Consider the following 27,884-nt stretch of genomic DNA (forward strand, 5'->3'; position numbering starts at 1 on the left):
GTGGGTATACATGTCTGGGGAATGAGGAGGAGGAGAGAAAAGGAGATACCTTGTAACTATGCTGAGGCAAATTAATTATACAGTCAGCTTTAATATGGTGAGTACCCTCTGGCTGCTTTTGCCTGCTGCAGAATAATGCAAACAAACCAGCAATGTAGAAAGGTAAAAATTATTTAAAGCTGACAGTATCTCTGCAAATAATTAGAGATACTATGTGGTAGAACTCTCCTCAGATTTTTCTCCTCCAATTCTATGACATTGTAAATGTAACAAAAGTACAAGGCAAGCTACATTAAGGCTGAGTTACTCTCACTGAATATATAAGAAATGTACTGTGTGTTTGTGTATATGTATTACAGAAAAGTAAATTGTGTCCACAGAAGCATCATAGATCAGGATGTCTGTAGGTGAAATCAATCTTCAGATATAGAACACATTTACGTCAACTAAATGAGTAATTAATGAATAAATCTAGCTTCCCTTTGAAAAATCAGTAAGATCAAACCTTGGATTAGAAACACTGCTCTGCATTATCAAATCACATCATTTCAGCTACTTTTCATGGTTACTGGTAAATGGCTTTTTATGGGAGTCCAGCGGTACTGTTCCCATCCCCTGGTGCTGTAGCTGAGTGATTCCGTTTGTTGGTTGGTTGTGCGACGCGCTGCTGAGAGCCACCCAAACAGTCAGTCTGTGCTGTGCAAAGTGCTGTCAAATATGCAAAGTTGTTAAACTTGGAGGTAAAAAGGGAATTTACATCTATAGGTTGGCCTTGAATCCCAGACTCCGTGTTAGGGTAATTTTGTTGCAATGGTCATATTTTCTTACATATTTTTTAAAATGATTGGTTAATAACAGGGTATGATACTTCAGGTAGGCTTTCTCTGCAGTCTGTGGAGAAAGACAGTTCAAATCTGTTTGCCAAAAGTGGGTGGAACGGTTTCCCGGGTGCATTCACTCCTCTCCATCTTCACCTCTCCTATTAATTGTACTGGGAGACTGAACAACTAACTTTAACTAGGTCCCCATCTGTAGCTGTTAGCTGAGGTCTGTGCCACTGTTAGTGGCCTTTGAGCCCCAAATGCTCACATGTGTGTGGCATGGGAGCAGAAGAGCTTTCCCGCCCTGCTGCAGCCTCACTCAACACTTAGCCTATCCCTGTGTTTTTTCTCAACTACCTAAATCCCAGGATGGGCTTCGCCCCTGTGGCACTCTGACTGCTTCTCCAGCCACGTGCTGTTGTGTAGGGACAGCTGTATGAAGCAGATGGGGAGAGACCATAAGGTAAAATGTCAAAACATACCAAAAGAGAAACTTGTGCTAAATTAGTATTTAAAGTAGGAATACAGTTGTTCTTACCAGTTTTCCTATTAATTTGGTGAGAATGGCTGGGTTTGGCTGCGGTAGATTTGCTCTAATACCTGCTCAGTTTTTAAACACATTATGAGTACGTATTCAGACATCGTTTCAAAATGTTTACTGAGTGACTTAGTTCTGTTACACTGAAGGAGTGCTGAGTTTTTATAGATCCCTGTGGTAGCAGACGCTTCAGGCCACCACTTGCTATGTTCTTTGGGTACAATTTCAACAATTATATAAATATACCTTTCTCATCTATTTCGTATCCTTATTTAGCTGTGATTAATTTATTCCTTTATAGTATAGACAACATTTTCGAGGATAGGTAAGCAAATTGAATGTTTTTTTACAATGTCAACTTCTAGCCTTCATATAAAATGTGACTAGCATGTTAATATGGGACCATCTTTATTGTAATACCCCTCAGATGTTAGATTTCTGAGCGTTTAGCTTGTCTATTCTACTGCTCATGGATCCTTGACTTTTGATCTTCGGGAAATATTCCTAACCAGTACCTAATACCTTTGAACTTAACTAGTATCTGACTGGATATTTGTTGTGGCACAGTTATGCATAAGGTAAAATTAAAAACTGTTTTCAAAATTGCCTGACTTGACACTTCTGGAAACAAAACAGCTTTTAATTGCTAACTGGTGATCACAAATCCTGGAGATTAAATGTAATGATCCATCAGTGAATCAGAGACACATCAGCAAAAACATGTTTCAGGGAAAAGGCAAGCCAAGAAGAAGCAGCAAGGCTTATGTAGTGGAGTACGAATGGGCTTATTTGCTCGGGAAGACAGTGTACAAATTGTTGCTCGGTCTGTGCAAAAAGATTTAATCTTTTCAGAATTCCACCTCTTGATGTAATTTTTTTTTTTTGATAGATGTGTTTCGTTTTTTAAAGAGTGACTGTAGGTCTCCTTTCATCTGGTAAAGTGTGCGTTTTGTTCAAACAGAATCTTCTGTTGAAGGTAAAATACTTTCTTAGCCTGCATCACTGCTCCTATTCCAGATAGATGGGATAGCAGTCTAAATTTTTGTCAGCATTTCATTGTAGGCCTTAAGGACAGCTGACCACACACATTTTTAAATGAAGCAAAAGAAAACCAAAAGTGAAGTCTCTAGGAAAACTATGATTTCATTTGAAAATCTACTCATCTTTGGGATGGGGTATATTTTTACAGGCTTGTTTTAGAATATATTAATGTGTAGGCAAGGAGTTTAATAAGGCAGAAGATGCTTTTCAGCTACATTCCTGTAGCAGTTAGGTTATGAAAATCTCTTAAAAGCTTGACGTAAATTAATTATCTCTGTTAGTTCTAGTGTAAAGACCATGAAGGGTCCACTCCAGTGTTTAGGGATTTTGAGTTTTAAATGGTTGATGGTTTCTTTTGAGGGGTCCTTAAATAAACAGAATTCTACTTTTGTTGGTATTTGCATTTTGATTGTATCAAACTATATTTAATTGTTGTTTTTATTTTTCAGAAGTATCGCAGTGTGTCAGTGGGGGCTGAGGAATATATTTACGAACAAACAAGGTACGGCATAAGCTTTGAAATGTGTTGACTGGCATCACGTAGGAATGTATCAAGCAGAGGCTGCCTGGGTCCACTTCCCACCCTCTCTTTCATCATCCTGGGGCACCTGCAGGGCTCCCTTGACGCTGCCTGGCATCACTCTCACCTTCTTCTCCTGCGCATGTTGGCTTTCATGTTTGACTAGTTTATGTCTTCATCTATTAACTTCCCTGAGCATTGTTTTAAGTTAGTAACTCCTCTGAAGCCCCCTGGAGATATGTGAGATTAAAACTATTAAAAGAGATCCCCCAGGTAACAGGGCATAGCTTTGACAGCCAGGTCATGGAAAATCTTCCCTACCTTTCAGGATGGCAGGATGCACAAGTCAGATATCCAGGATGGTTGAACTGGCTCCATCAACCTTATGGAATTCCCATCTTTATTTTTCCCTTCTGTTTTTTTCAGTTACTCCTAGTAGATTTTCTGTGAAACCCTCTGTCTTTTTACACTGCTTGTTATAGTACTTCATGTTTACCTATAAAATAATAGTATAAACAAAGTATCTATTATAAACCGTGTGGAAAAAACCCTTAGAATCCTAAAAAGTTTTTTTAAAAGTTTAGAAAATTGAAGTTTGAAAGGAATGATGTTCACCCTAAGCACAGAAAAATGCATGTGTAGAATGGGCAAACAGTGCAGAGTTGCATTAACTAATAAAGGCTGTGATCAGTAAAGTTTACAAGCTAACGCTTCATTTCATGCTTGTGAACAGTTCTGTTTATATATGAGAGATTACTCTCATTTAAGAAACAGAAACATGCCTACATATTTTTCCTGCAGTAGGCATATGACTGTTTCTGTAGTGGAGGTTCCTTACAGCTTGCTCTTTTTTCTGAGGAATATTAAAACAATCCTTAACGACAGTGAGCTCAGAACTGAGTCATCATATAGGTAGTACATATGGAACAGATACTTAGCAAAGACTGCTCACTTACTACACTGGATATTTATGAATTTGAATCCTGAGGCACTGGTATTGTTAACAGTTCTCAGACATTAAGTCTTTCATGCTATGGCCCAGGTGCACATTAGAACAAAACCTCCAAATGCTCATTAAGAAAAATGAAGTACATCTTTTCTGAAAGTTACATGGAAGTGGTAGGTGCTCAGAAATGAAAACTTCAGATTGAAAAAAAGAAGTGGTGAATATGAAAGCAATTGGAAGCCCGATAGAAAATCCCTTAACAACTACACAGGTCTTTAGTTAAGACCAATGGTGAGATTCAGAATAGTATAATAATTTGAGTGACTGCAATAAGTTTTAAGGGTGATAGTAATCCTCCTGCTATAGGGCACACTTTGATTGCCATCTGGGAACAAGAAAAAAATTCCCAAGTGATACCATACAGAGACTAAAATTGGCCAGGTGCAGTGTGTCTGGGATTTACATTTTTTGGCGTCTTTCTGAAACATACAGAATGCCAGGAAACAGAAGACCAGACCGTGGCAGACTGTCGGCAGGTCTGTTAAGACACCGTGTGTCTGACTTTGGTTCATCCTAAGCCCTTCTCAGCACACATCCTCATTAGACCTTCTCTCTGTTGGGAGGTTTTGAGGTGCATCTCCCTGGGCACTCAGTGTGCTTTGGTATGCGTCACGCAGCCGTCTTGCAGCATGCAACCTGCAGTCCCTTCGTGTGACACTAAATCAGAGAACGTGCCCCCACCGCTAATGGGCGTCAATCCATAGGACAAGCATATGCAGCAGGATGGGTGCTGGGTCCGCAGCACCAGTGGTTCTGCTTCTCCAGTCTGCTCGGATGGGGATGTACCGCTTTTCAGTGTCAACAGAGCCCCTGTTCCCCCTGCACACAGGACAGAGGGACTGCGGCAGCGCACACCACGGTGGGCGGCAGCGGAGGGGACTGCAGTCCCCTTCGTGCTGCCTTCCCACTGCATGAGAGCCTTCCTGTTGGCAGCAACTGCGTTGTTGGGAAGCACTAGTACTGCCATCACTGGGTTGGGTAGGTTAGTGTTTGCTTTTTACCTTAGTTTTGCTTTGTAACTTTTGCTTGTAACTTTTAAGCAACTAGGAAAATGACTGGATTTCCATTTATAAGCTAAGAAATACTTCATTTGATTGAATGATTGATACTAAACTAAATAATTGGTCCTAAACTGTCTGAAACTTCTTCATTTGGATGGAAAGACAGTGGATCAGGTTATTTCTTTTCTTCTGCTTTCTCTTCAAGTGGGAATTTAAATGTTATTATTATTAATGTATTTTAGTGATTCTTTTTTTCCGTTGGATAGTTAAAAATGTTTTTATTTTCCCCTTATTACCGTATTGCTATGTCAGTGTTATGATAATCCAGAATATTTGCTTGAGCTAGAAAGTTAAGGATACACTATTGTTTTGGACCAACATACCCGTCCTTTTGGTTCTACTCCAGCACTGCTTAAATATGTTGCTGAATTAGGACCTTTGTGAAAATGCTTCCCCCATACCTCCAATTTGTGAGGACATCCTACAGGTGACTCCTTGCATTAAGCTTCCTGTGGTGACCAAACGCAGTTTGAAGAGCAGGTTTTTTCTGCAAGGTTAACATTATTTTTCATTTAAGAGAATGTGATGAGCTGGAGGCATCATTTTGATTGGATTATTGTTCAAGAACGTTACTGGAGGAGGCAGCTGGAAGAGGCTCTGTGAGAACTGTGTTCAGCTACCAGTTCATTAGTTAATGGAGCTTTAACTTTTTGTGGTTTGAGAACTGTTTTAAAGGTGGAAGGTTCTCCTGTGAAGGAGGATCTTTTCTAAAATCTGACTCCCAACACAAGAGCAAACTCGCTTTTTCTCTAATTTTTATCTTTTTTTAAGGAAGTTTATTTGATTGCAGATACAACTAGATGTAGGTACTTTGTTCTGTCTGATTAATTTTGAAAAGAAGGCTTGTAAAAACCTTGATTGCATGTTGTCTTTAAACAGATGAACCTCCTGTCCCTTCTGGGGACATTTTTCTGCCCTGTGCCTTTGAAAGTAGCACTTGGACTTTCCATTCTCTGCGTCCATCTTTTGCACCAAGTTTTATTCAGGGTTGGTTGGTTTGTTTGTTTATAGTTTGTTGGTGTTTTTTTTTTTCTTTTAAAATTCCTCTTTCTGTGACACTTCTAAGTTAAATGTCTGTGGAGGTAGCTGATTTCCTGCAAATCATACTGAATTCCCTTCTGGTATTTGCCATTCTTACTGTGGGGTACGTAGTCTTGTACTTCATGATGGTTCTTTTCAGAGAAAGTAAAGATGTAGGCTTTGATTCAAGGGACTTACAGTCCAGATAGTTTTACGCTTGATTGCCAGATCTGATGAACTTGAAAAAAAAGAAAATTGCATTTTTAAATACCTGTGTGACCTTTTCCTGGAATTTTATTACTAGCTTCTTATGCCTTGCTTGTACAACGCATGAAATATGTAGTAGATGGGGACAAAGAGAAAAAGCAAAAGTGATACCGATTTTGTTTGTGTTTCTCTCCCTGTCTTTTCAGCAGCACTTTTCAGTATACGCTAGAAGCTACCAAATCTCTGCGTCAAAAGCAAGGGGAGGGGCCCATGACCTACTTGAACAAAGGACAGTTCTACGCCATCACCCTGAGTGAGACGGGTGACAACAAATGTTTCCGGCATCCCATCAGCAAAGTCAGGGTATAGTCCAGTTTCTTTCCTAGATGGGAATGGAGCTCTGCAGATAAATGCAGTTGTGGTTGGTTGGGTTTTAATTATTTTTTTTCTTGTGAGACTGGGCAGAGCAAGCTTACTCTTATGCCTAGTGTAAAGGCAGGAGAATAATATTGATGGTGGTCTCAAATATTTTGGGGTCTGTTTTTTTTCAAAGTGAGATCTTTCAGGTTTATTATATATAAATATCTGCCTCAGTTTATGGTTTGGCAGTGTGGTAATTGCACAGATGTTGCACTTGACATTGGTAAACTTTAATCATTGCCATGATTAAAGAAAAAAATTCAGAACTGCTACATCTACTATGTGAGTCCATCCTCACTCACTCATGCACTTCAGCCGCTGCCTTCCAGTGCGTTTCAGATGAAATGTGAAGAGTTGAAGCCATCCTTTGTGACATAAATTTTAAATCATTTACAGTGTGTAAGTGTGAGCTTTCACTTGATTATATTCACCCAGAACTATGACAAAATGGATGATTTGCATCTTAGATTCCACAGGGTAGAACTGGAGCTTGGGTATTCAGCAACATCTGCCTAGTGAACAGGCTTTCTGATTTCCCTGGTAATGTTTTTGAGTAAGCAAATCCTAAACCAGTAACCTTGGAATGAACAATGAGCCTCAGAGTTGCTCTGCAAATTTCACCCTGAAGCTGGAAGAGCTGCATATGTATGAGGCTGCAAAAGTTTTTCCATCCAAATAAATGAAGTACCATCAAAATGTTGTGACTTTAGTCAAAGGAACCAACAGAAGTCAACATGAGCAGTGAAGCAGGCAACAACCTATATGATTCTATCATACACGAAGTTTAGAGAGACTCTTCCTAAAGAGGCAATGATTTGTAAACCTGAATAGCAGTTAATTTTTAGCCTTGTTTCCTTAGGATGTGAGGCTGATGATAGCATTTTGTTGTTGGCTGAAGCTGATGTAAGACTTCTCTGCTGCTGAAAAGTCTCTCTCCCTGCCAGCCACCCATTCATTCCCCCTTTGTGGTGCCATCCCTAGCACTTGTACAGCTGAAACAGGAGTTAGGACCTCACTGGTCTGGCAGAAAACCAGTCCTCCTAAGTCTTGTTCACTGCATGGCCACATGAGTTTTGAAGCTGTGGTAGCAGAAGGTTGGAAACTGTGGTAGCAGAAGGTTGGAAACTGTAAAGGAGAGATGAGACCATTTCTTTTAGAGAATGTACAGTTTACAGAAGATTGTGAAACCACACGCAACTTTCATGATCACGTTCTGTTTGCCAGGCCCCCAGCCAAGCAACTGTTGAATTTATTGCCCATTCCAGAGGGGAAAGAGGTTTTGAAGGTATTAAACCTCTACAAGTTCCATGTAAGTGGTTCATAGAGGGAAAGATTAATGCAGTCTGCACTGCCAATTCTGGTTAGTGCATCAGCTGGCCAGCCAGCACATACCTGCTGGCCAGCCAGTATGCATATGCATAACTCGGGGCTCATCCGCAGCATGTACTGCCTCGTGCCCACGCAGCAGCTAGACATGGAAGACGCAGTGATGACGTTCGACTTTTATAGGTGGAATGGAGAAGGTCACAGAGCATGTGATGGGTTATGATGGTGATCATGAATCAAATGTGATCCAGCTCCTTGCCTTATGAAACAGCTTGTTGGTGTTTTTTATGAGCTTGGTGACTCAAGGTTCAAGGAAGAATGGGAACAAAAGAGGATATTTAAAAGTGAATTTTTTTCCTCTGTGATTTCTTTTCACTTCCGTTTACCTAGTATGAGCATTCTTTCATTGTTTTGTGTTTTTTGTTCTGCTTGCCTACAGCAGGGATTTTTATAAAAGCCTTTATTACTTGTGTGAAGTTTTGCATAACGTTGCGATCTGTTTTCTTTGAATCACACAGTTTAACAAAGGAGATTCAGAACTTGAACTGAAAAGCTCAGTAAATAGTCATACTGAGTTTGTCATCAAACACATGTATGCAAGAGTCCTGCTCCTCAGAAGGGTGGACTATGTACACTAGAACTGAAAATGTCTTCCCTTTAGCCAGCAAGCCTAAGCTCCAATAACAACACGTCACTTTACAGTGTAATGTCATCTTCCAGAGTGACACGGAATCTGAACTCCAGCACTTAGACTGGACTTGGATCAGGATTGGAATTGGGGATCTTCTGACTTTGAAATGACCACTTTTTACTTAAGACAACTTGGACTTCTTAAACCTAAGAATACAATTAAATTTTATCAAGAACATAATCCTAGGTCCTGCATTGTTTTAAAACTACATTTCTTCTGCCCTGAGATTTTAAGTGCATTGCAATATTGGACTGGAAAGAAAAAGAGCAATCTGCTGCAACCCGAGTACTGGGGGAGGGTGGTGACTGGATCAGCATTAGAGGCACATGGGAGATACTAATTTTTGTGTTTCTGACTGAATTACACATTAACTAACGCAAGCTCTGTTGATTTTATTAGAGCGTGGTCATGGTTGTTTTCAGTGAGGATAAAAACAGAGACGAACAGCTGAAATACTGGAAATACTGGCATTCTCGACAGCACACAGCTAAACAGAGGGTCCTCGACATTGGTGAGTGTAAGAGGATCTCCAGTTGTTTCGGGGAAGATTGCAGAATGTGAAAATCTCTGGTACCTTGCATAAGGAAGGGGTGGGATATATTGGCAATGGCTGCAACGCTTGTACCACAGATTTTAGCAATGGCTTGTCCCTGCTACGTCTGGGCTATGGGGTCTATGAGGCAGGATGGAGACCATGCAGAAGGAATGGTCCTCAGTAGTCACAAAGAAGAGCTGCGTTTTGCATATGTATTTAATAGTGTTCCACCTTCTGCTGCTAGGCTGTCGAGGTCTGCACCTCCTCAGGAGTGGCAGTGTTTGTTTCCTTTAGTTTTTCAAAGGCTGATCCACTCTTTGATCCAGTAACACTAGCAGCCCACGTAACAGTTATGTTAGCTAATCTGATGTGTAAGGGCAGCCCGAGAGTGAAGATGCCATCATTATGGTGACTGCAAAGAAGTGTGCAGGACTCCTAAACCCCCGGTTTTTGAGTCTTGTCTGTGGCAGGGAGAAGTGAGGGAGAAGGGAGCTCTGGCATGCTGTCCTGAGAGACCTGTTTACCGTTCATCCCATCTAAGGTATTTACAAGCCCATTTCAGCCACAACTGCCCTGTCCACATGCTTGGGAGATTTTAGCAGAGGAAGAACATGTACCTGCTGCCAAGGAGCATGAAGTTAAAATCTGTGGGAGTGTCTAGACATCAAGCGCTTCTCCCCTCCCACGTGCCGTTTACACACGCAGCCATCTGCAGCGGATTCCAGTCAAAGGAGTCGGCGAGACCAAAGCAGACAAAGTCGATCTTGTTTTGACCGCCTGAGGGAACTAAACCATTGAATGGCAGGAATGAGAGGGGGCAGAGAGGAGGGGCGGGGCGGGGGGGGGGGGGGGGTGGGCGCGGGGAAAGCAGGGTTGCTTGGAGAGAGCGCTGCAAATCTTCAGGGGTAATTGAACAGGGTGATCAGGGAATCGGTCCCTAAGTGGTCCTACTCCTGTAGTGGCTTTTGACTTTCAAATGCTGCAGCCTCCACTGAGGCTGGCATTATTTAAAATCAAGTGTATCGGGTCAAAGCAGCTCTTCCTGAATCTCCTCTCTGCTCTTGTCTTATCATGATAGTTCTGGCTGAATTGTTTCCCCAACTTCTTATTTATTTATTTTATTTTATTTTTTATGTTTTGTTTTGGGGTAGTTAAGGCAGTAAAACCTCCACTCCAGAACAAATGACTCCTATCATGACACATAGAAAGAGCAAGTACTCCACGTCACAGCTGTTTCTGAAGGCTGCCTGGTTTTTTGTGCTAGTCCCTACAAGCTTGCAGTGCTAATGCTCATACCTTTGAAGGTATGTGCTGAGGAGCTCGTTCCACTGCAGTGCCAACACCCTCCAACTCCACTGCACTTGTGATGTACTGTCACATTTCACTCCCCTTACCTGAACGAGTCCACTTGTGCCACATATTCTGTAAAACGGTGCTCTGCAAAACTAGTGCTGTGCGTGAGCTGTGTGTTTATCTGTGTTGTAGTGAATGCCTTTTATGTTTCTATTAGTTTGAGATGAAATAGGTCTGACTTCTGAGGCACTCTGGCATGTAGTCTTTATTTGGACTGCAAACATGAGCAAAGCACAGTGTAGTAAGACTTTTGATATAGCAGTCCCTGTCAGACGTAAGAACTGTAAGAACACAGTTCACCTCAGCGTTTTCAGAAGAAAATGTTGCTCAGTACTGTTTTCCTGAGAACAACTGAAATACGGCCTTAGCCCTTACCAAGTACAGTGTTTCTGAAGTGCATTTCATTTTCTTTGGGACTTACGATGTGGATATTTGGCTTATTAGGGCAGAATGGCTCCCAACTACATTTCCTATACAAGCATCAAGCTGCATTTAGCAAAGTCTTCCAGTTTTATCGTCAGATGATCTAATTGAGCAACTTCATCCAAACCTGAAGCTGGCCCTGCTTTGAGCGGGAGTAGGGTAGGAGTTGAAGCAGATAACCTCCAGGGGTCCCTTCCAAGCTAAATTATTGTGTGCCTCTATAAAGATTGCTCTTTTCATTAAAAAATCAGATCCTTGAAGGGGTCCTCTAAAGGAATACTGAGTTATTGTCCAGGCCCTGTGTAGTTACCAGAGAGAATTAGGTGTCTATGAGGGAGATTAGCAAATGTCAGGATACGCCCTGGAAAACCATTTAAACAGGCAGTGATAGAAGCTTGCTAAGGACAGGGGGGTGTGTCGGATTTGTCCCATCTTCAGGGGATGGTCTGGCAATCTGCTGGTAGCCCCACTTCTCTTTTATTTTGGATTTCACTCCAACTATCAACAGCATATAAGGAGTTAATCATGTGTTTGGCTCCTTTAAAACTATCTGTGAATAGCTGTAAATCTGTGTTAACTAGTTCCCTTGATGTTTATAATAATTAATATTATTTTAACTTAGTGTTTGTAGCATATGTTTAACATCTGTGAATCCTTTTTAATTGTTTATGAATGCACTTTTAATCTAGAGCATAACTTTGTCCTTAGCCGGCAGAGAATCAAATGAATTTGGGATGTTCTAGTTCTGGGGTCCAGCTATTCAGCGCTCAGATAGGGGTGACAACTCTGCTTGTGCTGCTTTCGCAGTGGTACAGATCTGTCTGCCTTCTGGTCTGCAGTTATATTCTGGAGATCAGAGGAAATAGAGGGACTTGTTCCCTCACTCTAGACATGCAGGGGTCACTGCTTTGATTTGTTTTGTGTACTGGCTGCTGCACCTCCTGGGAGGAAGGATGGTTGAATAGAATAGATGCAGTACTGGGTCTGAAGATGCATTGATATTAATAGGATAAACATGTACTTACATGTAATCAAGTCATTAGTGCTTGAGGAATAAACCTGAGGACTTGACACTTATTAAGCGAGAAGGAAAGGTGTCTTCCAGCATTTAGGCTATGTGCTGTTCCTGAAGGAGGAGGGAGGCACTGTCACTGTTTTTAACAGGAGTGAGGAAAAAAAAAAAAAGCTGACTTTTCCAAAGGGGTGTGCTGACATTGGATCACTAGCTTTTTCTTTGAAAATAATGTCAAATAAAGAATACAATACTAGATTGCAGCAAATATTGATAATTTAGAATTAGTACCATAATTTGACAAATACTGGAACAGGTTCAAATATGGACATAAGGAGTGGGTGTGGAAGCTTTAGATTGTGGTTATTTGTGCTCCAGTGTCTTGCCCATATTTTTTTGCAGGATAGTTTGTATTGTTTATGTGCACAATACAAAAACTATCACAATGGTATTAGTGACTAATGATCATTTAGCAAATGATCAGTGTTTAATGTTGAAATTTGCCATTGTTTAGTATGCAGTTTACCCAACGAAAGAGGAAATAATTCCTGTAGAGGTGTTTTCTTGAATATCGAAGAACTCCAGTTTTCTGTTTCTGGTAATGCAGAGCAGCAGAGGAGGAAAAATTGTAGTTACACTAACAACTTTTAAATATCCTTGGGTATAAATGCTTTCTTAATCAACTGAGGATCCTTCTTTAATTATCTGTGAATTGAGGGGAATAGGATGCACTTCTGCTTTTAAATAGCATGTCACATAGACACTCCATGAGATTTGTGTATGGCAATTAAGGAAGCAGAGGCATGTGTTGGGAGAAGGGAAGGGTTGGTGGAATGCGAGGTTCTGACAGCCTTTTAGGAGAAGAAAACATGTGTCTTTACAAGACATCTTGTTCATGTCTTTCCAAAGTGCACCTACACAGCATGGCCATATGCAGCAGTCAGTTGCATGAGGTGCTTTCTGGTGAATCATACATTTAAGGGGTGGGTGGATGTGTGCACATGCATATTAAACTGCTTATATGTCTTCTAATTCCTCGCATTTGCAGTTCCACACTGAATTTAGATAGTGAAGCCAATTGCTTCAGTTAGAAAGGAGATCTGAGTTCATGATGGGAATGAAAAGCCTGCTTGCCCTCTCAAGCACTGTGTTCACTTGCTGCATCACCAAGTATCTTGTACTGTTCCTGTGGTCAGAACAGTGAATTTTTGCTGCATCCAAGATAGTTCATGTATCCCAGGCGCACAGTTTCACTTGCCCAGTGAAATAACAGCATCCCCGCATTTCAGATGAGAGAAAAGTATACTGATTGCATCTCTCAAATGTAAAATAGTTCTCCTTGCAGCAATGTTTTCTTTATAAATTATTTAAAAACAATTATTACCTAGAAATTATTTTTAGAGACCAACAGTTTATTTTTAGAAGGGCAAAGGAAATGAATATTGAAACCATTTGGGCATCTGATTTATAGAATACGAAAACATCCTCTTTCTATAACTGATTACAAAGCTAAGAATCAGCATGCTTCTGAAGCACAGATTTGGGCAAACATTAGATCAAGATTGCTACATGATGTAACCTCAGCCCTCTGGCACCAAGTCCAATTACAGCCCTCGAGGGATTCCAAGGAAATTTGCATGTCCCAGAGAGTTAATCAAGCAGATACTACCTCCTTAGAAACCCAGTCATTCTCTTAATCTGTCATCAAAAAGAAGAAAAACTGGCTGACAAAGGGAGAGAAAAGGGGGGCTTGTTCCTCTTTTTGATTATAAAGAAGACCTGGAAGTTCTGTTTTAACGTGGTTTTCTGTTCTTTCTTTATTTTGGGGGGGAAGGTTGGGTCATCTTTGAAATTCAGACTTCCTCCCTATTGCTTTGCATTCCTTCTGAAATGCTAGCTTATTGATAATATTAACAGCTCTTTGGAAAGAAGTGAGAAGAGTGTGCAGATTTTGTAGTCAGACAATTTAAAAATACTTCATGTTTGTTTGCTATTTTAGTATCATACACATTGGTTCTTTGTTCTGTGGTGTTTTGGGGTTTTTTTTAATAGAGATCCAGCATCCATTGCAGTAATTCCTGGGAAGGTTGAAACGGCTGGACAAGAAATATACACTACTGATTATTTCCTCCAATGACAGCTCTTTGCCTTTTAGAAAGCTTCTTTAGGATTTACCATAATGTTGTTTATTTATGTCAAGGTTTGAACAGTCCCTTTAAATGTTTCAATAGCTTTTAGTTAATTTTCCAGTCTTGGCCATTCTTGGCCAAGCTAGTGAATGCACCCACTCATTCCCACTACAGTCACACTGATTCCTTTTTGAGAGCAAGCAGCATTTTGCAAGAACATTAGCTAGTGACATACTATGCGTAAAACTCAAGCTGCAGCATATTACCTATTTGCAATTAAGGTTTACAATTATTCAACAATACAAGAGGTATTTTTGATGCATTAGACACACCAGCTGAAAAAGCAAAGATGTACTACAAATCGTAAAAGAGAAATTTCAAGCCTTTTTCATGAGTCTCTTGTTTGTTTGTTATTTCTTACAGCTGATTACAAGGAGAGTTTTAATACCATTGGGAATATTGAAGAAATTGCATTCAATGCTGTGTCCTTTACTTGGGATGTCAATGAGGAGGCAAAGGTGAGGAAAAGCCATGCAGATGGTATCCCTTTATAAGTACCATTCACCTCTAGTCACTGTTCTACTTCTCTCCTTTTTAACAAATAATAAGGGTAGGTGGAAGTGAGCGAGCTCAGCCCCTGCAAAGCCAGGCAAACTGGGGTCTTTCACTGACCCCAGGGATTCTGGCCATCCGTAGAAGGCAAGATGGTATGTAGCGGCTGTCGGGATGTTACTGCCTTCACACTTGTGTCACTGACAAGTAGGGATGTAGTTCTGAGGAAAGCCTGCAGGGCGCTCTCGGTGTAGTTCCTTACTTGTGGCCTCTCAGTGATTTTCCATTTAAAATATCCCCAGCCTGAGAAACAGTGAAAGTTTTTTTCGTACTTGCAAAATCAGTGTAGGACACAAGGTGAACATTTTATTTCCCTAAATTATCAGCTTCCTTTCTACACTATTAACATCTCCAATAATCAGTGTTCTGTAAGCTAGACTCTGCCTTCCCTTGTGTTTGTGCCATTATTTTTTATAGTGTTGCACTGACTGTCCTTACAATTGGGAATGAATGTATTCTTGAGGACTGTTTTTGAGGACTGTTTATGTATTTTTTTTAATGCTCAAGTACCCTCAGACATGGAATTTTGCATTTGGGGATGTGCTTGCTGCAGTGGACCTATAAACCAGGAGAGAAGAGCACCTTAACAGATTTCTTATAGATAAGGTTATCCAAAGGGTGGCAGAATGTTTCAGCTGCATGGGCTAGTGTAGAAGTGAAAAGCTGACGGTAATTGTAAGAAGAAGTTGGCCCCTGGAAAACAAACAAGGGAAATAGGCTGTGTGCAATGAGTGGGGGTAATGTGGAACTGTTGGGGATGTAGAAATAATAAACAGCAAACACTGTTGAGCTTAGCAAATGCCTGATAACTGTTTTCATGTTGAATACAAAATGCCCACTGTTGAAGTGATGCTAAGGGTCTTTCAAATACAGACATCTTCATGCAGGATTCTCCACTGTATTTCTAACAGAGCATTAGAGAAATTGCATTGAGCAAGTGAGTCCTGTGAGAGATTGCATTGAGCACAGAGTGGTAGCATTAATGCTCACTGTCCTGACTGGCTGACTGAAAGTGATGAGGTTTGTAGTAACAGGGATTTTCATCTCTGATGCACATTTTAAAAAAATAAAGCGCTAAAGAAAAGACAATAGTTCTGAAAACCACCTAGCTCTTTCAAAAGCTGGCCTTGGTAAACAGAGTTGTACCTGGCCCAGTTGCTAATGGTGCTATATTTACTCATGTAACGATTACATTCTCACCTCCCCAGATACTCCTCTATTATGTGGTTCCTTTTCGAAATACAGTGGTACGTTGTCCTCTGCAGTCACAACAGATGACCGTTGTGTGTGTGTGATCGTTATTCAAGCAAATAGAGCAAATGCAGGTTTGGGATCTCCAGCGCAACGACCTTTCCCAAAGACCTTTGCAGAGGCATGGCCAGAGCTAAAGCATGGCAGCCTCGTCCCGCTGGCAACTACTATCCCCATTGCCAGGGCTGGCTGTTCCTTAACATACTTGCATTTGCAGCTGCAAGCCAGACTTAGCGAGACACCATGTTGATCTAGGAGCAGCAAAGTCACATCCACTAATGTCACGTGTTATCCCTGGGCATTTTGTTCTAATCTCACGTCATTCACATTGCTCTTACCTTGGTTGCCAGAACATTAAAAGCACAACTCTCACAATGATCAACGGGAATATAACATAGTTGGATTTTAAAATAATTACTCTTTTATTGTTGTTGGATTAAAAAAAGTGTCAGGAGTGAAATTTAAGACAGCACTTGTATTTCTGCAGGAAGTAGTCATTAAAATGCAAATTGGCTTATGCTTATTTATTTTTTGGGGGAAGTTATCAAATATCTTTTAGGAGCTTTAACTGCAGATGTATTGATAAAAGTGAGAGGATTGGTAGCATGCTTTGGTATTGGGCTATCAAGCATAAATCAGGTTGTACGTGAAAGCTTATCACCGTGCGCTGAGTTGTTTCCCTCCCTGCACACATGTACACGTACCCACATGCTTGCTCCTGTTGGAAAGTCCAATACAATAACCAGTTGCGCTGAGTCTGGGAATTCTCATAGGATGCCCCTGCGGTGTTTGAAAGCTGTGGACTCTGAGGCATGTCACTGAAGGCTGTTTTTTCTCCAGCAATTACCTCATCCAAGAAAGATGAAGAATTTGAGGGCCTAATTACAGACTCTCTTTTCTTAAGCTTTTTGAACGATGATCTTTCAACTGGCTCCATTGTTTCTGCTCAGTGTTGTTTTCCCTTTTCACCACAATTTCAAGATTAAAACTTAACCTCACAGGCACAAAGACCTTTCTCTTCCGAGTCAGACAAAAGCGGTACAGAGCAGTTCTTTCCCGGGCCTCTGAGATGTGATGTGATGAAGCGCTCTACTGGCTCGGGAAGAAATAAAGAAAGGAGACTGGTCGTTGGAAGTGCACAGGGTAGTGATCTTGAAAAATCAAACGGAAGAAGCAGAAATCGCCTAACTAAAAATAACCTACCCAAATATCCCTGTCTCTCCTGGGACACTGAATCCCACATCTAGGAAGACTTATCTGAAGCATCAGATTTCTCACTTTCCTACTCCACCTGAAGGGCAGCTGATTTAAAGCCAGGTTTCTCCTCCCACGTGCAAGCAGAGCAGTACCCTCCTCCTGGAAGCCTTCAGGATGAGGGTATAACAGCATGGGTGTGACAGCCAGAATCTGCCTGCTAACAGTGAGCCTGCTAAGGGCTTGTAAGGCAGCATTGCAGTTGGATCTTATGTAGAAGAAACAGGCATTCAAAGGGTACAGGCAGAGACCTCTCTTTGTCACCTCAGTAACATGAAGGGAACTGGAGTGTTGGCTCCAGCTCCCCATGCTCAGTCCCTCATCTTCTGACTGCTGCTTGACAAAACAAGTCAGTGGAAGAGGGAATCTTGTACAGTATGTGTTGAGCTGTGGAATAATCTCGCCGTTGCTTTCCATGGACTAAGGGAACAGCACCAAAGTCAGAACCACCACTCTGCTAGTGTTTCCTCTGCTTTATCTAGTCGACAACAGCAGTCCCCTTGCTTTCTAGCAGAGAAGACTTGGGCCCAGCACATGTTTACCATTTTCTAGAACAACATCTGCTGGGGCCGTTGTCTAGAGGTCACCGTGGGGCTTGTAGTTCAGAGCAGGATACAGGGAAATGAGGGGAAGGGTCCACAGCCATGTCAAACCCTTCCTCATGCTTCCTTGAGGCAGAAATACTGTGCAGTAAGGAAGCAGAGGTAGAAAGTGAAGAGCACTTTCTGTACGGTCCATCTTCTTTTCACTCCGTATTTACTTCTGTGTATAAATATGCAACATGTACGGGCAAGGTGATTTGTTGGCTCCCTTTGGTTGTACCTGAATGCTATGTTTGGTATTTTTAAAGGAGTTCTTTAAAGCAAGGTGAGGAAACAAACAACAATTAACAAGAACTGGCTGACTTTTTAACCATCTTTTAAAAGTCTTTCTGCGATATGTTAGAAGGTAGGTCGTTGCCTTGCTGTTGCCCTACAGAAAATTTTGCTGCAGCATCTGGCTGGCTGACAAAGTTCTGGTGGAGGCTTTTGAACAGAGAGCTCAGCTTCATTTTCGATAGACATACATCTGCCTGCTTGCAGTCTTATTGCTGACAGAAGTTAGTTTCAAGAAAGATAATTAAGAACCAGAACTCTTTTGGTCAAAGGAGAATGTCTTTGTCATAAATCACACCAACTCTTTGAGATATGCCTTCTCTCTGATTAATACTTTGCTAGTTTAAAATAGTTAGGATGATGTTACTTCTGAAACAATACATAAATTGTATATTTTTATGGAAAGTACTTTTTAACCTTAAATTCAAAGGTGTGACTTCAGGCAACAATTGCTAAAGAAAAATGTCACCTTAAAGCAGACAAGAAATACTTTTCAGTGATATCAAGAAATTACTGATTTCTGCTAAGCACTGCAACTTGGACATGGAGTAAACAGGCATGTTGGCGGAGATGTTATTCAGGCAGGTGCTGGCACATGCTTTTTGGTGTGTACAGTAGCTGTGTGCTGTGCAGTTGTTGTGTATACTTGCGTGCAATCATTGTCCTGCTATATTTAACTGAAATGTAGATCTTTAATCCAAAGCATGCTGAAGCCTCTGGGAACCTTTCCAGTTATTTAATGAGTTTTGGCATAGCTCATACAGTAATAAGCTGTTTTCAATGAGTGAGTGATTTGCAGGATTAGGTTCTTATATATTGTGGGCCAAAGTGAGCTATGATTCCAGTGGGCACAATGGTTAAGTCGAGCTTATAGAGCGGCGCAGTCTCCAGCAGTGATTTGTACTGTGACAATCTGTACTTCTTTAATATTGCTAGTGGTACTTAGGACAGGTTTTGACTAGTATAAGAATTATTTTGTTCTTAATTATTAATTTCCTTCCTAAGTTACATCAAATTTCATTTAATTAGGGAGGAAATGAACATTTTCTTTACTCTCAAAATGCAAAGGTTGGAGGAAAACTTACTTCATTTTGTGGAGTTAGTACCAGAAATTATGTAGGATTAGACTTGGAAGCTGCTTCAATAAACCATGTCTGTGTGTGCAAGCATGCATATATATGTATTATATATACACCAGCATGCACACACACATATATATATTAAAGAAGTTAAGCTGTGGTAGCAAATAATGTTGAAATTTCAGTGTATACAAATGGCTTGGTAAGTATGCATCTGGGATTCAAGGCAAATGGCAATTTTATGTAGTTGCCGGGGTGTGGTGTGGGTTGAGGAAGCTTCAAAAGAGTAGTGTAAACATTTGCTGGAGACATTTGTATTGAAATAAAACAAAGGTCTTACCTTTATATGGGATTTATAAGGTGAACGGCTGGCAGGAGAAACTATAAAACCACACTTTTTGTGTATACGAGGAATGATGGGATTGATGTTAGTCATTTGAGAGACCAGTCGTTTAACTCTTTGTTGTTACAGTCTGGAGGGATGAACCCCTTTAAAACAGGATTTTGTAAAGACCAATCACCCAGTCATAGATTCTATGTATTGCCAGTATACAGTAGAGAAATATCTTTTAAGTTTCTGATTTTGTGCTGTAACACACTCTTCCTTCTCTTCTGCCCTTGGCTTTTTCTGAGACGATGGGAGCCAGAAATGTAAATAGTAATAAAAGGCTTATATTAGAAGTTTCGTAACTGTAGACCTTTCAAGTGTATAAGCTGAGAAACTGCAGCAGGAGTCATGTTGGCTGGATTAAATGATAAAAGGGGAAATGCATTTCTGAGCCTTGCTTTCTCTTAAGGCAGGTTACTGTGTTTGTATCTTGTACATCGCTAATTATGTTGCAGTATTTAACAAACAGTCAGTAATTCACATAATAACAGCTACACCGTGGAGGAGCGGCTTCCCCAAAAGAGAGAGCTTTTTCTAGACATGCTCTATAGCAAACAGAATAGTTGTCGTTATCTTAGGCCACTTTTGAAACTTTCTCAGGCACCAAATGTTTCTCCAAATTAGTTTTTCATTGCCAATGGCATGCCTGAGCTGGAGACTAGATGGGTGGAACTCTGTCATTAATTGCTCTAATCTAAGATATGCTGACATTAAAAAAAAAAAAAAAAGACATCACTATAACGACAACCTGAACGTGTTCCTGATAGCAAAACATTGGGAAAAAAATACTTTGTAAATTAATTCAGATACAGCTATAGTCACATCCATTAAAATAGTTCTAAGTCAAGTGTAGACAGGGCCCTGGGGAAAAAAAGCGCAGTGATTTCTACTGCTGCTACTGTCATTTCTACTTAACTCTACATTTTCTAACAATGTAACTCTACTATGAAAGAGACCGGAGCAAGGAGGATCTTAAACCTGTGTGTCTTCCAAGAGAGGTAGAGCAGGACTTCATCTTTTCGTGGCTGCCCATGGGGTTGTTTTGCTCTTTGTCTCATTGAGAGTGGGAGTACCTGCATTACGGACAGGAGCTGCGAAGGAGAGGAAGATGAGGGTTGTAAAGGGCAAAGCAGGCTGTACTTGGACAGGTGGGTGAAATCATTGTTGCTCAGAACAGGCATCGTTCCTCAGCCACTGCTTTGGGGAGGCAAAGGTTTCTGGTCAGATTAGGGGCGGAGAGAAGGGGAATGTGCAGACAGTTCCCCAGGTCCTGTTCACCACAGCAGCCTGCTGCACCACGGTGTTAAAATTGGTGCAAATCTTCACACAAAGAAAAAAACCACCCTTAAAATCAATTAAGTAACAGAACTTACACCCTTTTCCCCACCCCTCTGCACGCTCCCATGTTTTCTAAATCCGAAGTCAATGTGGTGCTTTACAGGAAACCTAATAGAAGATAGTGTGGAGACAGAAAATTTTCCCCAAAATAAATGATCTGTGTTAATTCAAATCCATCTGTCTGCAAGGTACAAATGATATGACAGAAAGTATGGTACATTTCATGCACATGAACGTACAGTCGTTGCTCCTCAGAGAGATCCTGATGTATTACAGTGTCAGGGCAAGGATATTGAATCTTACAGCATCAATCTATTATTCATGCTGAATAATCTGTTATTGCTGTATGGGGACTCTTGAAACTATAAAGTCTGTCTTTCCCAGCTGCTCCTACTCTTCTCAGTGTTTCTGGAGGCAGTGGAAGAGATGACACACAGTGTATGTAGTTGATTAAGATGGGATAAGGTCTTGTTTTACTTCTTAGCTGAGCGTGCAGCAAAGGTGGAAGATGCACAAACTGCTGGGTAGATGTTAAAGCCTGCGTGTCCCCTCTCACATTTTAACATAGAGTTTGGAAAACTGCTGTGCAGAAGTATGGGCTAAAATACAGCAAGACCAGGTTCTGGTTTTTGCTAGACCTCGTTCTACTGCTCTGTGTTCACACACACTTTAAAGCACTGCCCTGACACTGTAAAGGAGTCTGAAAGTAAATGAAAATTCAGGCCGTCATATTTCAATGGCATATGCACCCTTATCCACACTTACCTTTGGAGCTGGAGGAGACTAAGTTGTAATTTGAAACAGAAATAACACTATCAGCTTCAAAATCAGAGTTTCACCTAGGGCCCTTCCCCACCTCCCTCCTCTCCCCGCAGTTAAAGTTCAACTATTTCATTTGTAAATGCAGCTCTGTGATACGATCAGAAGCAGAAGCGGAGGGGCCATTAGCTCAGTCAGGCAAACAAGCTGCTCTGGCTCCATCGTAAAAAAACCTGACTGTAATGTTAACTTCTGACATTAGGGTAAAGTACTGCCCCCCCCAGCCCTAGCAAAGCCTGTCTTTATTCTCAGCTGCCTTTCTCTTAGGGGTGCTGCATTCTGGTCACTCGAACTGTTTTGGGATTTTTTTCCCATGCTTGTGGATCGTGGAGGGGTTCCTTCATGCTCCCCCTGAATCGTCCCAGGCCCCAGGGGCCTGTTGGCCTCTCCTGTGCCTGGCGAGGTGTGCATCAGGTCTGTTTGAGACCTGTTTGAGATCTCTTCTCACTCTACTGTGGAGCAGGTTTCACGTCCTCCTGGTGCAGGAAGTACTTACTAGCAGTTTTCTCTGTCGTTTTCCTGAGTTCACAGTTTTGGTTTTGTTTGTTTGTTTTGTTGATGTTTTTTAAACTGAGGAAAAAAGAAAAGTAGAATCAGGTTAGTACATAATTGGCCCAAATTACTGTGTAATGCACATGTTCCTCACTGGGAAGAATGATTGGATTTTTAATCCAGTTTCATCTCTCAAGTTTCATGTACACTATCCTGACTGAGAGAGATCGGTGATATTTCCGTTCACAATGCTTGCTTTGCATGAGAATAGTCCTTGGGACACTTGGTGGTGGGAGATCCTTCTCCCAGGTCCTGTACAAACACATGGCAGATGACAAGCCTTGTCCCGTGGTACAGGTGGAGATTAGAGGGCAGGAGATGAAGGAAAGCACAAGATGGATCTCGGAAGCAAAGGCAGGCAGGACTTGCCAGGAACTGAGGACAGTGTCAAGTTGTGTGGGTGCTACATGGCAAAGAGGACTTTTGAGAAGAGGTAGGGTGTAGTTTTATAAGTGTTTGACAAACTCCTTCCTAGTTTGAAAGACAGAGTGAGATGCATTTTTGAAAGTGAAGAAAGACAGTGAAGAACCCTTAAACCGAAGCTTAGGAGTATCTGTTGACGGGATGGAGGAAGTGGTACTGCTGCTGAGAGTGTGAAGAAAATTTGTAAAATGAAAAAAAATGGTAGGACTTATCTTTGGCCAGACTGAATTTAAATTGTGAGCTCTCAGAAGAACAAGCCAGACCAAAAGACAGCTGGAAAGGAGTGATGCAAGATGATCTTGCTATGTCTGTGTTAACAAATAGTGCAAACATACAGAGCAAGTTTGTAGAGTGAAACAAGTCAGGGCCAAAGATCTAACATCCATGTGAGACACATTTTAGGAGGTTTTATCTCAGATTATCTTTAGTCAGTTTCCACAGGCTGAACAACTATTAGCAGCTGGAGCATGTGAGGCGTGCTCTTAGGACACATCTTTTGGTCTGGCTCTTCCAGAAAGAATCCAGCTCATGCACTCTGAGCTCTCTGCTGTGAACCAAAGCACGGTAAGTTGGGACACTCAAATGATTCACTTCAAATGTGCACTCCTGATCCAAACTGTAGTGTCGGTACATGCCTTAAAAGTTTGTCCTTCTTCCCAGCGTGGGAGCATCTTTGCTGGACATAGGACAGAAGTGGAGAATAAATGTGTGAATTGCCAGAGTGTGCATCGTAGCTGAATTATTTTTTTGGAAGGGGGGGGGGGTGGGTCTGTGTGTGTGTCTGCTTTTATTTTCCCATTTATTGTCGTGTTTTTCCCGAAGTTTAATGGTTGCACCTATTTGTGTGTTTGCACCACATTTCAGAAGTAATCTCTCTGGCACACAGATTTTCATCACAGTGAATTGCTTGAGCACAGACTTCTCCTCACAGAAAGGAGTAAAAGGGCTTCCTTTGATGATTCAGATTGATACGTACAGCTACAACAACCGCAGCAATAAACCCATCCACCGAGCCTACTGCCAGATCAAGGTTTTTTGTGACAAGGTAAGTGGAAAGCACAATTACCATGGATAGAGGAGGAACCTTGTTAGACAGTTTATATTGCTGTATTTTAGACCTCATTTATTTTTTTTTCTTTCCCTAAAGAGTTGTTTTTCATGGTAGAATTTGGAACAGCTATATCATAAATCTAACAGATTATCATGTAATTATTTTACTGCTTTGCAATCTTTTTGGCTCTGATTCCTCAGCTTGTGAGCAACAGTTGGTCTGTTTAAGGACAGCATGTTATATAGGCCATCATACAGGAATGTCAAAAAAGTAATGGAAAGCACAAATGTGAAGATCAGTGCTGACCACAGGCTTATGCAAGTGCCAGTCTGATGATGTTATCCCTTCTGGCTCTAACAGCTGGGGTAGGTAACGTGTAGACTGTGTGGAGAGGTCTCTGATAGAGAAATGCACCTTTCAGAAAGGCCTGCTAAACTCTCTTTTATGATACAGTGGAAAACACAGAGTCCCAGTGATGCACCTGATGTTTTTTTCCCCTTGCTCGATTACAAACCATTACTTTGGAGGCTTCAGTGAGACTTTTATGTTCCTAGGATTTTCTTACTGAAAGTAAACTGCAAAAATATATTAGCCATCCCCATTTTGTAGTTCAGTAACTTCTTCCCCCCCCCCTTTTTTTTTAAATTTTTTCCCTCCTCCTTTTGCAAAATTTGGTTCTTTTACAAAGGGTTTCCCCACTCCTAGGTGAGAATTGGTAATATTTTTCAGCACCAAAACATAGATCATGCCTTAATGAGCCTGTCAGTGTCATGGTCAGTTGTATATATCACCGAGTAAAAACAGTTGCTCAGGAATGTTATCTCAGTGATGATTCTTAGATGAGAGCTGACCACATTTGGGTTGTGTTTAACACCTGCCTGCTGATGACTTTAACCCTGCTGGGAAAGATCTTCCCGGGTGGGGGGGGTGGGGGGAGCTGATGCCTGGATTCTAGTCAAGGTTCAGGGATTCAGGAGCCTGCATGTATTTAAGTGACTTGGAAATTTATCCAAATGAGACTTGCCATCTTACAGGTGGGAACAGAAAGCCAAAAGGCCATGCCCCAGGCAATACGTAGCATTAACTTTTTAATGGAAGGGTAAGAGTGCAGCTGTTCCAGGTCTCTGTGCTGCTGCTCCTTCCCCTTTTTCAGTTCATTCCCTTGTTGCTGTCTTGACAACGTGATCTTGAGGGCTAATCAGTCAGTTGTGTTAGTGGAGGAAAAACTTTGAAAGTAATGAATGTAAATGTATGCATTGAGGTCTTCTTGCAGTCAAAATGTTATGCTTTTAATTGTAACTTTGAATGTCAAATATTTAGAGATTTGAAGCTACAGCTGGATGTTAAAAGCTCAGTAAATATCAAAGTAACAAGTCATTTTCATCTACCTGTCTTTGAAAAGCAATTAGAAAAATCTGAATTGTTTTAAAAAAGGAAGGAAATTCAGAGCACAAACTCATCAAGGGTGACCTGTAGACACAACTGGTGGAGATTTTGAATAATACATGTTCATTGCATCTATTGGCTTAATTGGTACTTCAAATATCCAGACTAGAAAGCAGAAAAAAATATAGAGAGTCTTCTAATCAAAACTGTCTCAAAGCAGAAGATCACAGGGGTAATTAAAGCGTTATCCACACCAAAACTGTATTGGAAGTGGGAACTGAAGGGCTCAAGGGTATCGGCAATGGGATAGATATCTGTATAATATAAATGTATACACGCATACATGCATGCAGAGCTTTTTAACTTAATGCGGGGCTGAAAATGAGTTGAATGAATGAAAATGAATGAAAATTATCGAGGTCAATTCACATGACAGTTTGTGCTAATTGGCATTTGGAAAGAGCCTGCTTCTCCCCTCACACCGCTGTATCTTTGACCGACACCCATTTGTCACGGTGCTTTTGTAAGTAAACAAATGGTTGGAGAATTTCCACTTGCTGATGGCACTGGGAGAATTCGTCAAGCTCAGAGGAATGTTGCTGGTGGGGCTGGGTACTCTCGTCTTTCCAAGATGCCAAAATAGACGGTGGCACTGGTTGGCGGTGGTGCTAAATGGAGGGTCCTGGCTCGGTTTCTCTTGCGAGTCTGTGAGTCGCCCTCTAGTGACAAAGACAGGGTTTGCTGCCTCTTTGGGAAAGGCCGTGAAGCTGACAGTTACTGCCAACCTCTCTGTCATGATCAATTAAAGTGGTATTATGGGGCTATTTTAAAAGACAACAAAAATACAATAACTTTTATGCATTTTAAAAGTGTGAATTGCACCATTATGCCCCAATCTGACAGTCCCAAAAATAAGCTGATGAGAAAAGTGCCTGTTTTATAACAATCACCTGGATCAGAGGAACTGCACAGTTCCTCCTGCCTAAGTACTGAAAAGTATCTTGGTTTGAAACGTGGAAGAAAAAAATGTTTCTGTGCCTGACAGTGTTCTTACAAATGTTTTTTTCTGCAGTGATTCGTGCCTCTTTAGGACCAGTAGATGTGTTTGTATATTAACTTAGATAAATCATAGGCAGAGGTGTTGAGTTTTTAAGAAAAACATTTGCTGATAAATTAATGTCCTCCAGCTGAAACACAGCATAGCTGTTGCAGAAAGAGTATCCCTGAAGAACTAAAACTAATTTAGCTAAGTGGTATATATTATATATATTTTAGTATTTACTCAGGCAGTTGCTTACATTTAATATTCATCTACATATAAACTAGAGAGCTACACTGACTCAGATCCAGTGCGTGCTTTGTAACATAAATGTTTGGAGATAAAAGTTGCAAAGGTTGTAATTGTGTGCTTGCTCCCTGTTCATTCTCCAGTCTCTTGTCCGTGTGTGTTTTCCAGTAGGCAATCTTCAAAGCAACTGTGACAGTCCACATCTTGTTTCCTCAATGCTGATTCTGTCTGCCCTTGCAGTCTTTTTATCATGTGTAGATCACTGGTGCTGCATTATGATAAGAGAATATAATTTTTATTCCTCAAGTAGGTTGTCAGGGAAACTTGCTACCAGGCCTATTTATATTTATGTATTGCAAGATGCTCTAGCCACTGTGTATGAAGGAACTGGGAATTCAGAGATATTTTGATTTTCTATATGTGATTAGCTTTGCTGAAAAGAAGCAGAAGCATTTGACTTGATAAATACCATAACATTGTTCCAAAATAAAATAAATTAATCCCGTTTTCTTTATTCTGAAAAACTACATGTTACTTGGAATATACACTGTTCCTGCCGCCTTGTCTTCAGTATGGATCATCAGAGAGAGGATGGATTATCGTAGGGTATTGAGCAGCTCTTATTGCCTGTTAATCTTCAGCTGTAGAAAGAAGGCGGCTGAAATCTATGGGCCTGTCCTGCCAGATGTGGAACGCTTTGGCCCTGAGCTAGAAAGAGGTGTACACGTGACCTTCATAATGGTGATGGGAGTGGTGCTTATGATGGTAAGGGCTTTGCTAGGCTGGCGCTAGAATGCAAGACATAAGCTTAAATGAGTTGAAAACTTTGAAAAAAATATTTTGAATCAGCTGAAATTCGTAGGCTGCATTTTGCTAGTGGTTAATAGCAGAAGTACTTGTTGCATTTATGCAAAGCCCAGACATCAATGAAAAACTCATTCAATTATTTGGCCGGTCAGAGCCTAATTTATAGTCCCCTATGAGCGGGTTATTTCTTCTACTGTCCTGAAGAGATGTGCAAACTCTGATTTATTAGATATGTGTCAGATGGCTCAGCTGTGAAAACTGTCCAGCAGAAATGCTCTGGTATGCAAAAATCTTATTGTGGTCCATTGCCTCAGCACCTACAACGATGACGTGCATCATGTAGGCTTGGCTGGCCCCTACACTGTGCCACGTGGGATGCTTTGAGCTTAGAAGGGCTGGCAGGGAGTTTTGTGGGTATTGCAGTTGCCACGTTTGTAAAGTGGCTGTGGCACAAATAAGCACTGGTGGGTGGGAATGGCTGCCCTGCTCAAAGACTGGCTGCACCCCAGAGGGCTTGGGGATGGCTTGCCCTGAATGAATGAAGACAAAGGTGCGAAGCTTTACCAAGTTCATAGTTTCAGAGAATATCAAAGAAAAATCATCAAAATGTATATTCTTAATTTTGTATAAAAGGCTGAGTCCTCCTCAGTTTCTGCTT

At 41.1% G+C, this 27,884-nt stretch overlaps 1 protein-coding gene across 1 annotated transcript in view; it reads left to right on the plus strand.

The window, feature by feature from the left end:
* GRHL2 (grainyhead like transcription factor 2) overlaps nt 1–27,884 on the plus strand; it is a 65,473-nt gene that overhangs the window by 18,485 nt on the left and 19,104 nt on the right. Inside the window, exons 5-9 of the mRNA XM_086466023.1 lie at nt 2,850–2,902; nt 6,421–6,577; nt 9,051–9,162; nt 14,527–14,621; nt 23,581–23,739. Coding sequence (XP_086322149.1) covers nt 2,850–2,902; nt 6,421–6,577; nt 9,051–9,162; nt 14,527–14,621; nt 23,581–23,739 — 576 coding nt within the window. The remainder of the gene's footprint in view (nt 1–2,849; nt 2,903–6,420; nt 6,578–9,050; nt 9,163–14,526; nt 14,622–23,580; nt 23,740–27,884) is intronic.

The sequence above is a fragment of the Leptosomus discolor genome, chromosome 5 (assembly GCF_034619465.1).
Source record: "Leptosomus discolor isolate bLepDis1 chromosome 5, bLepDis1.hap2, whole genome shotgun sequence".
Lineage (NCBI taxonomy): Eukaryota > Metazoa > Chordata > Aves > Leptosomiformes > Leptosomidae > Leptosomus > Leptosomus discolor.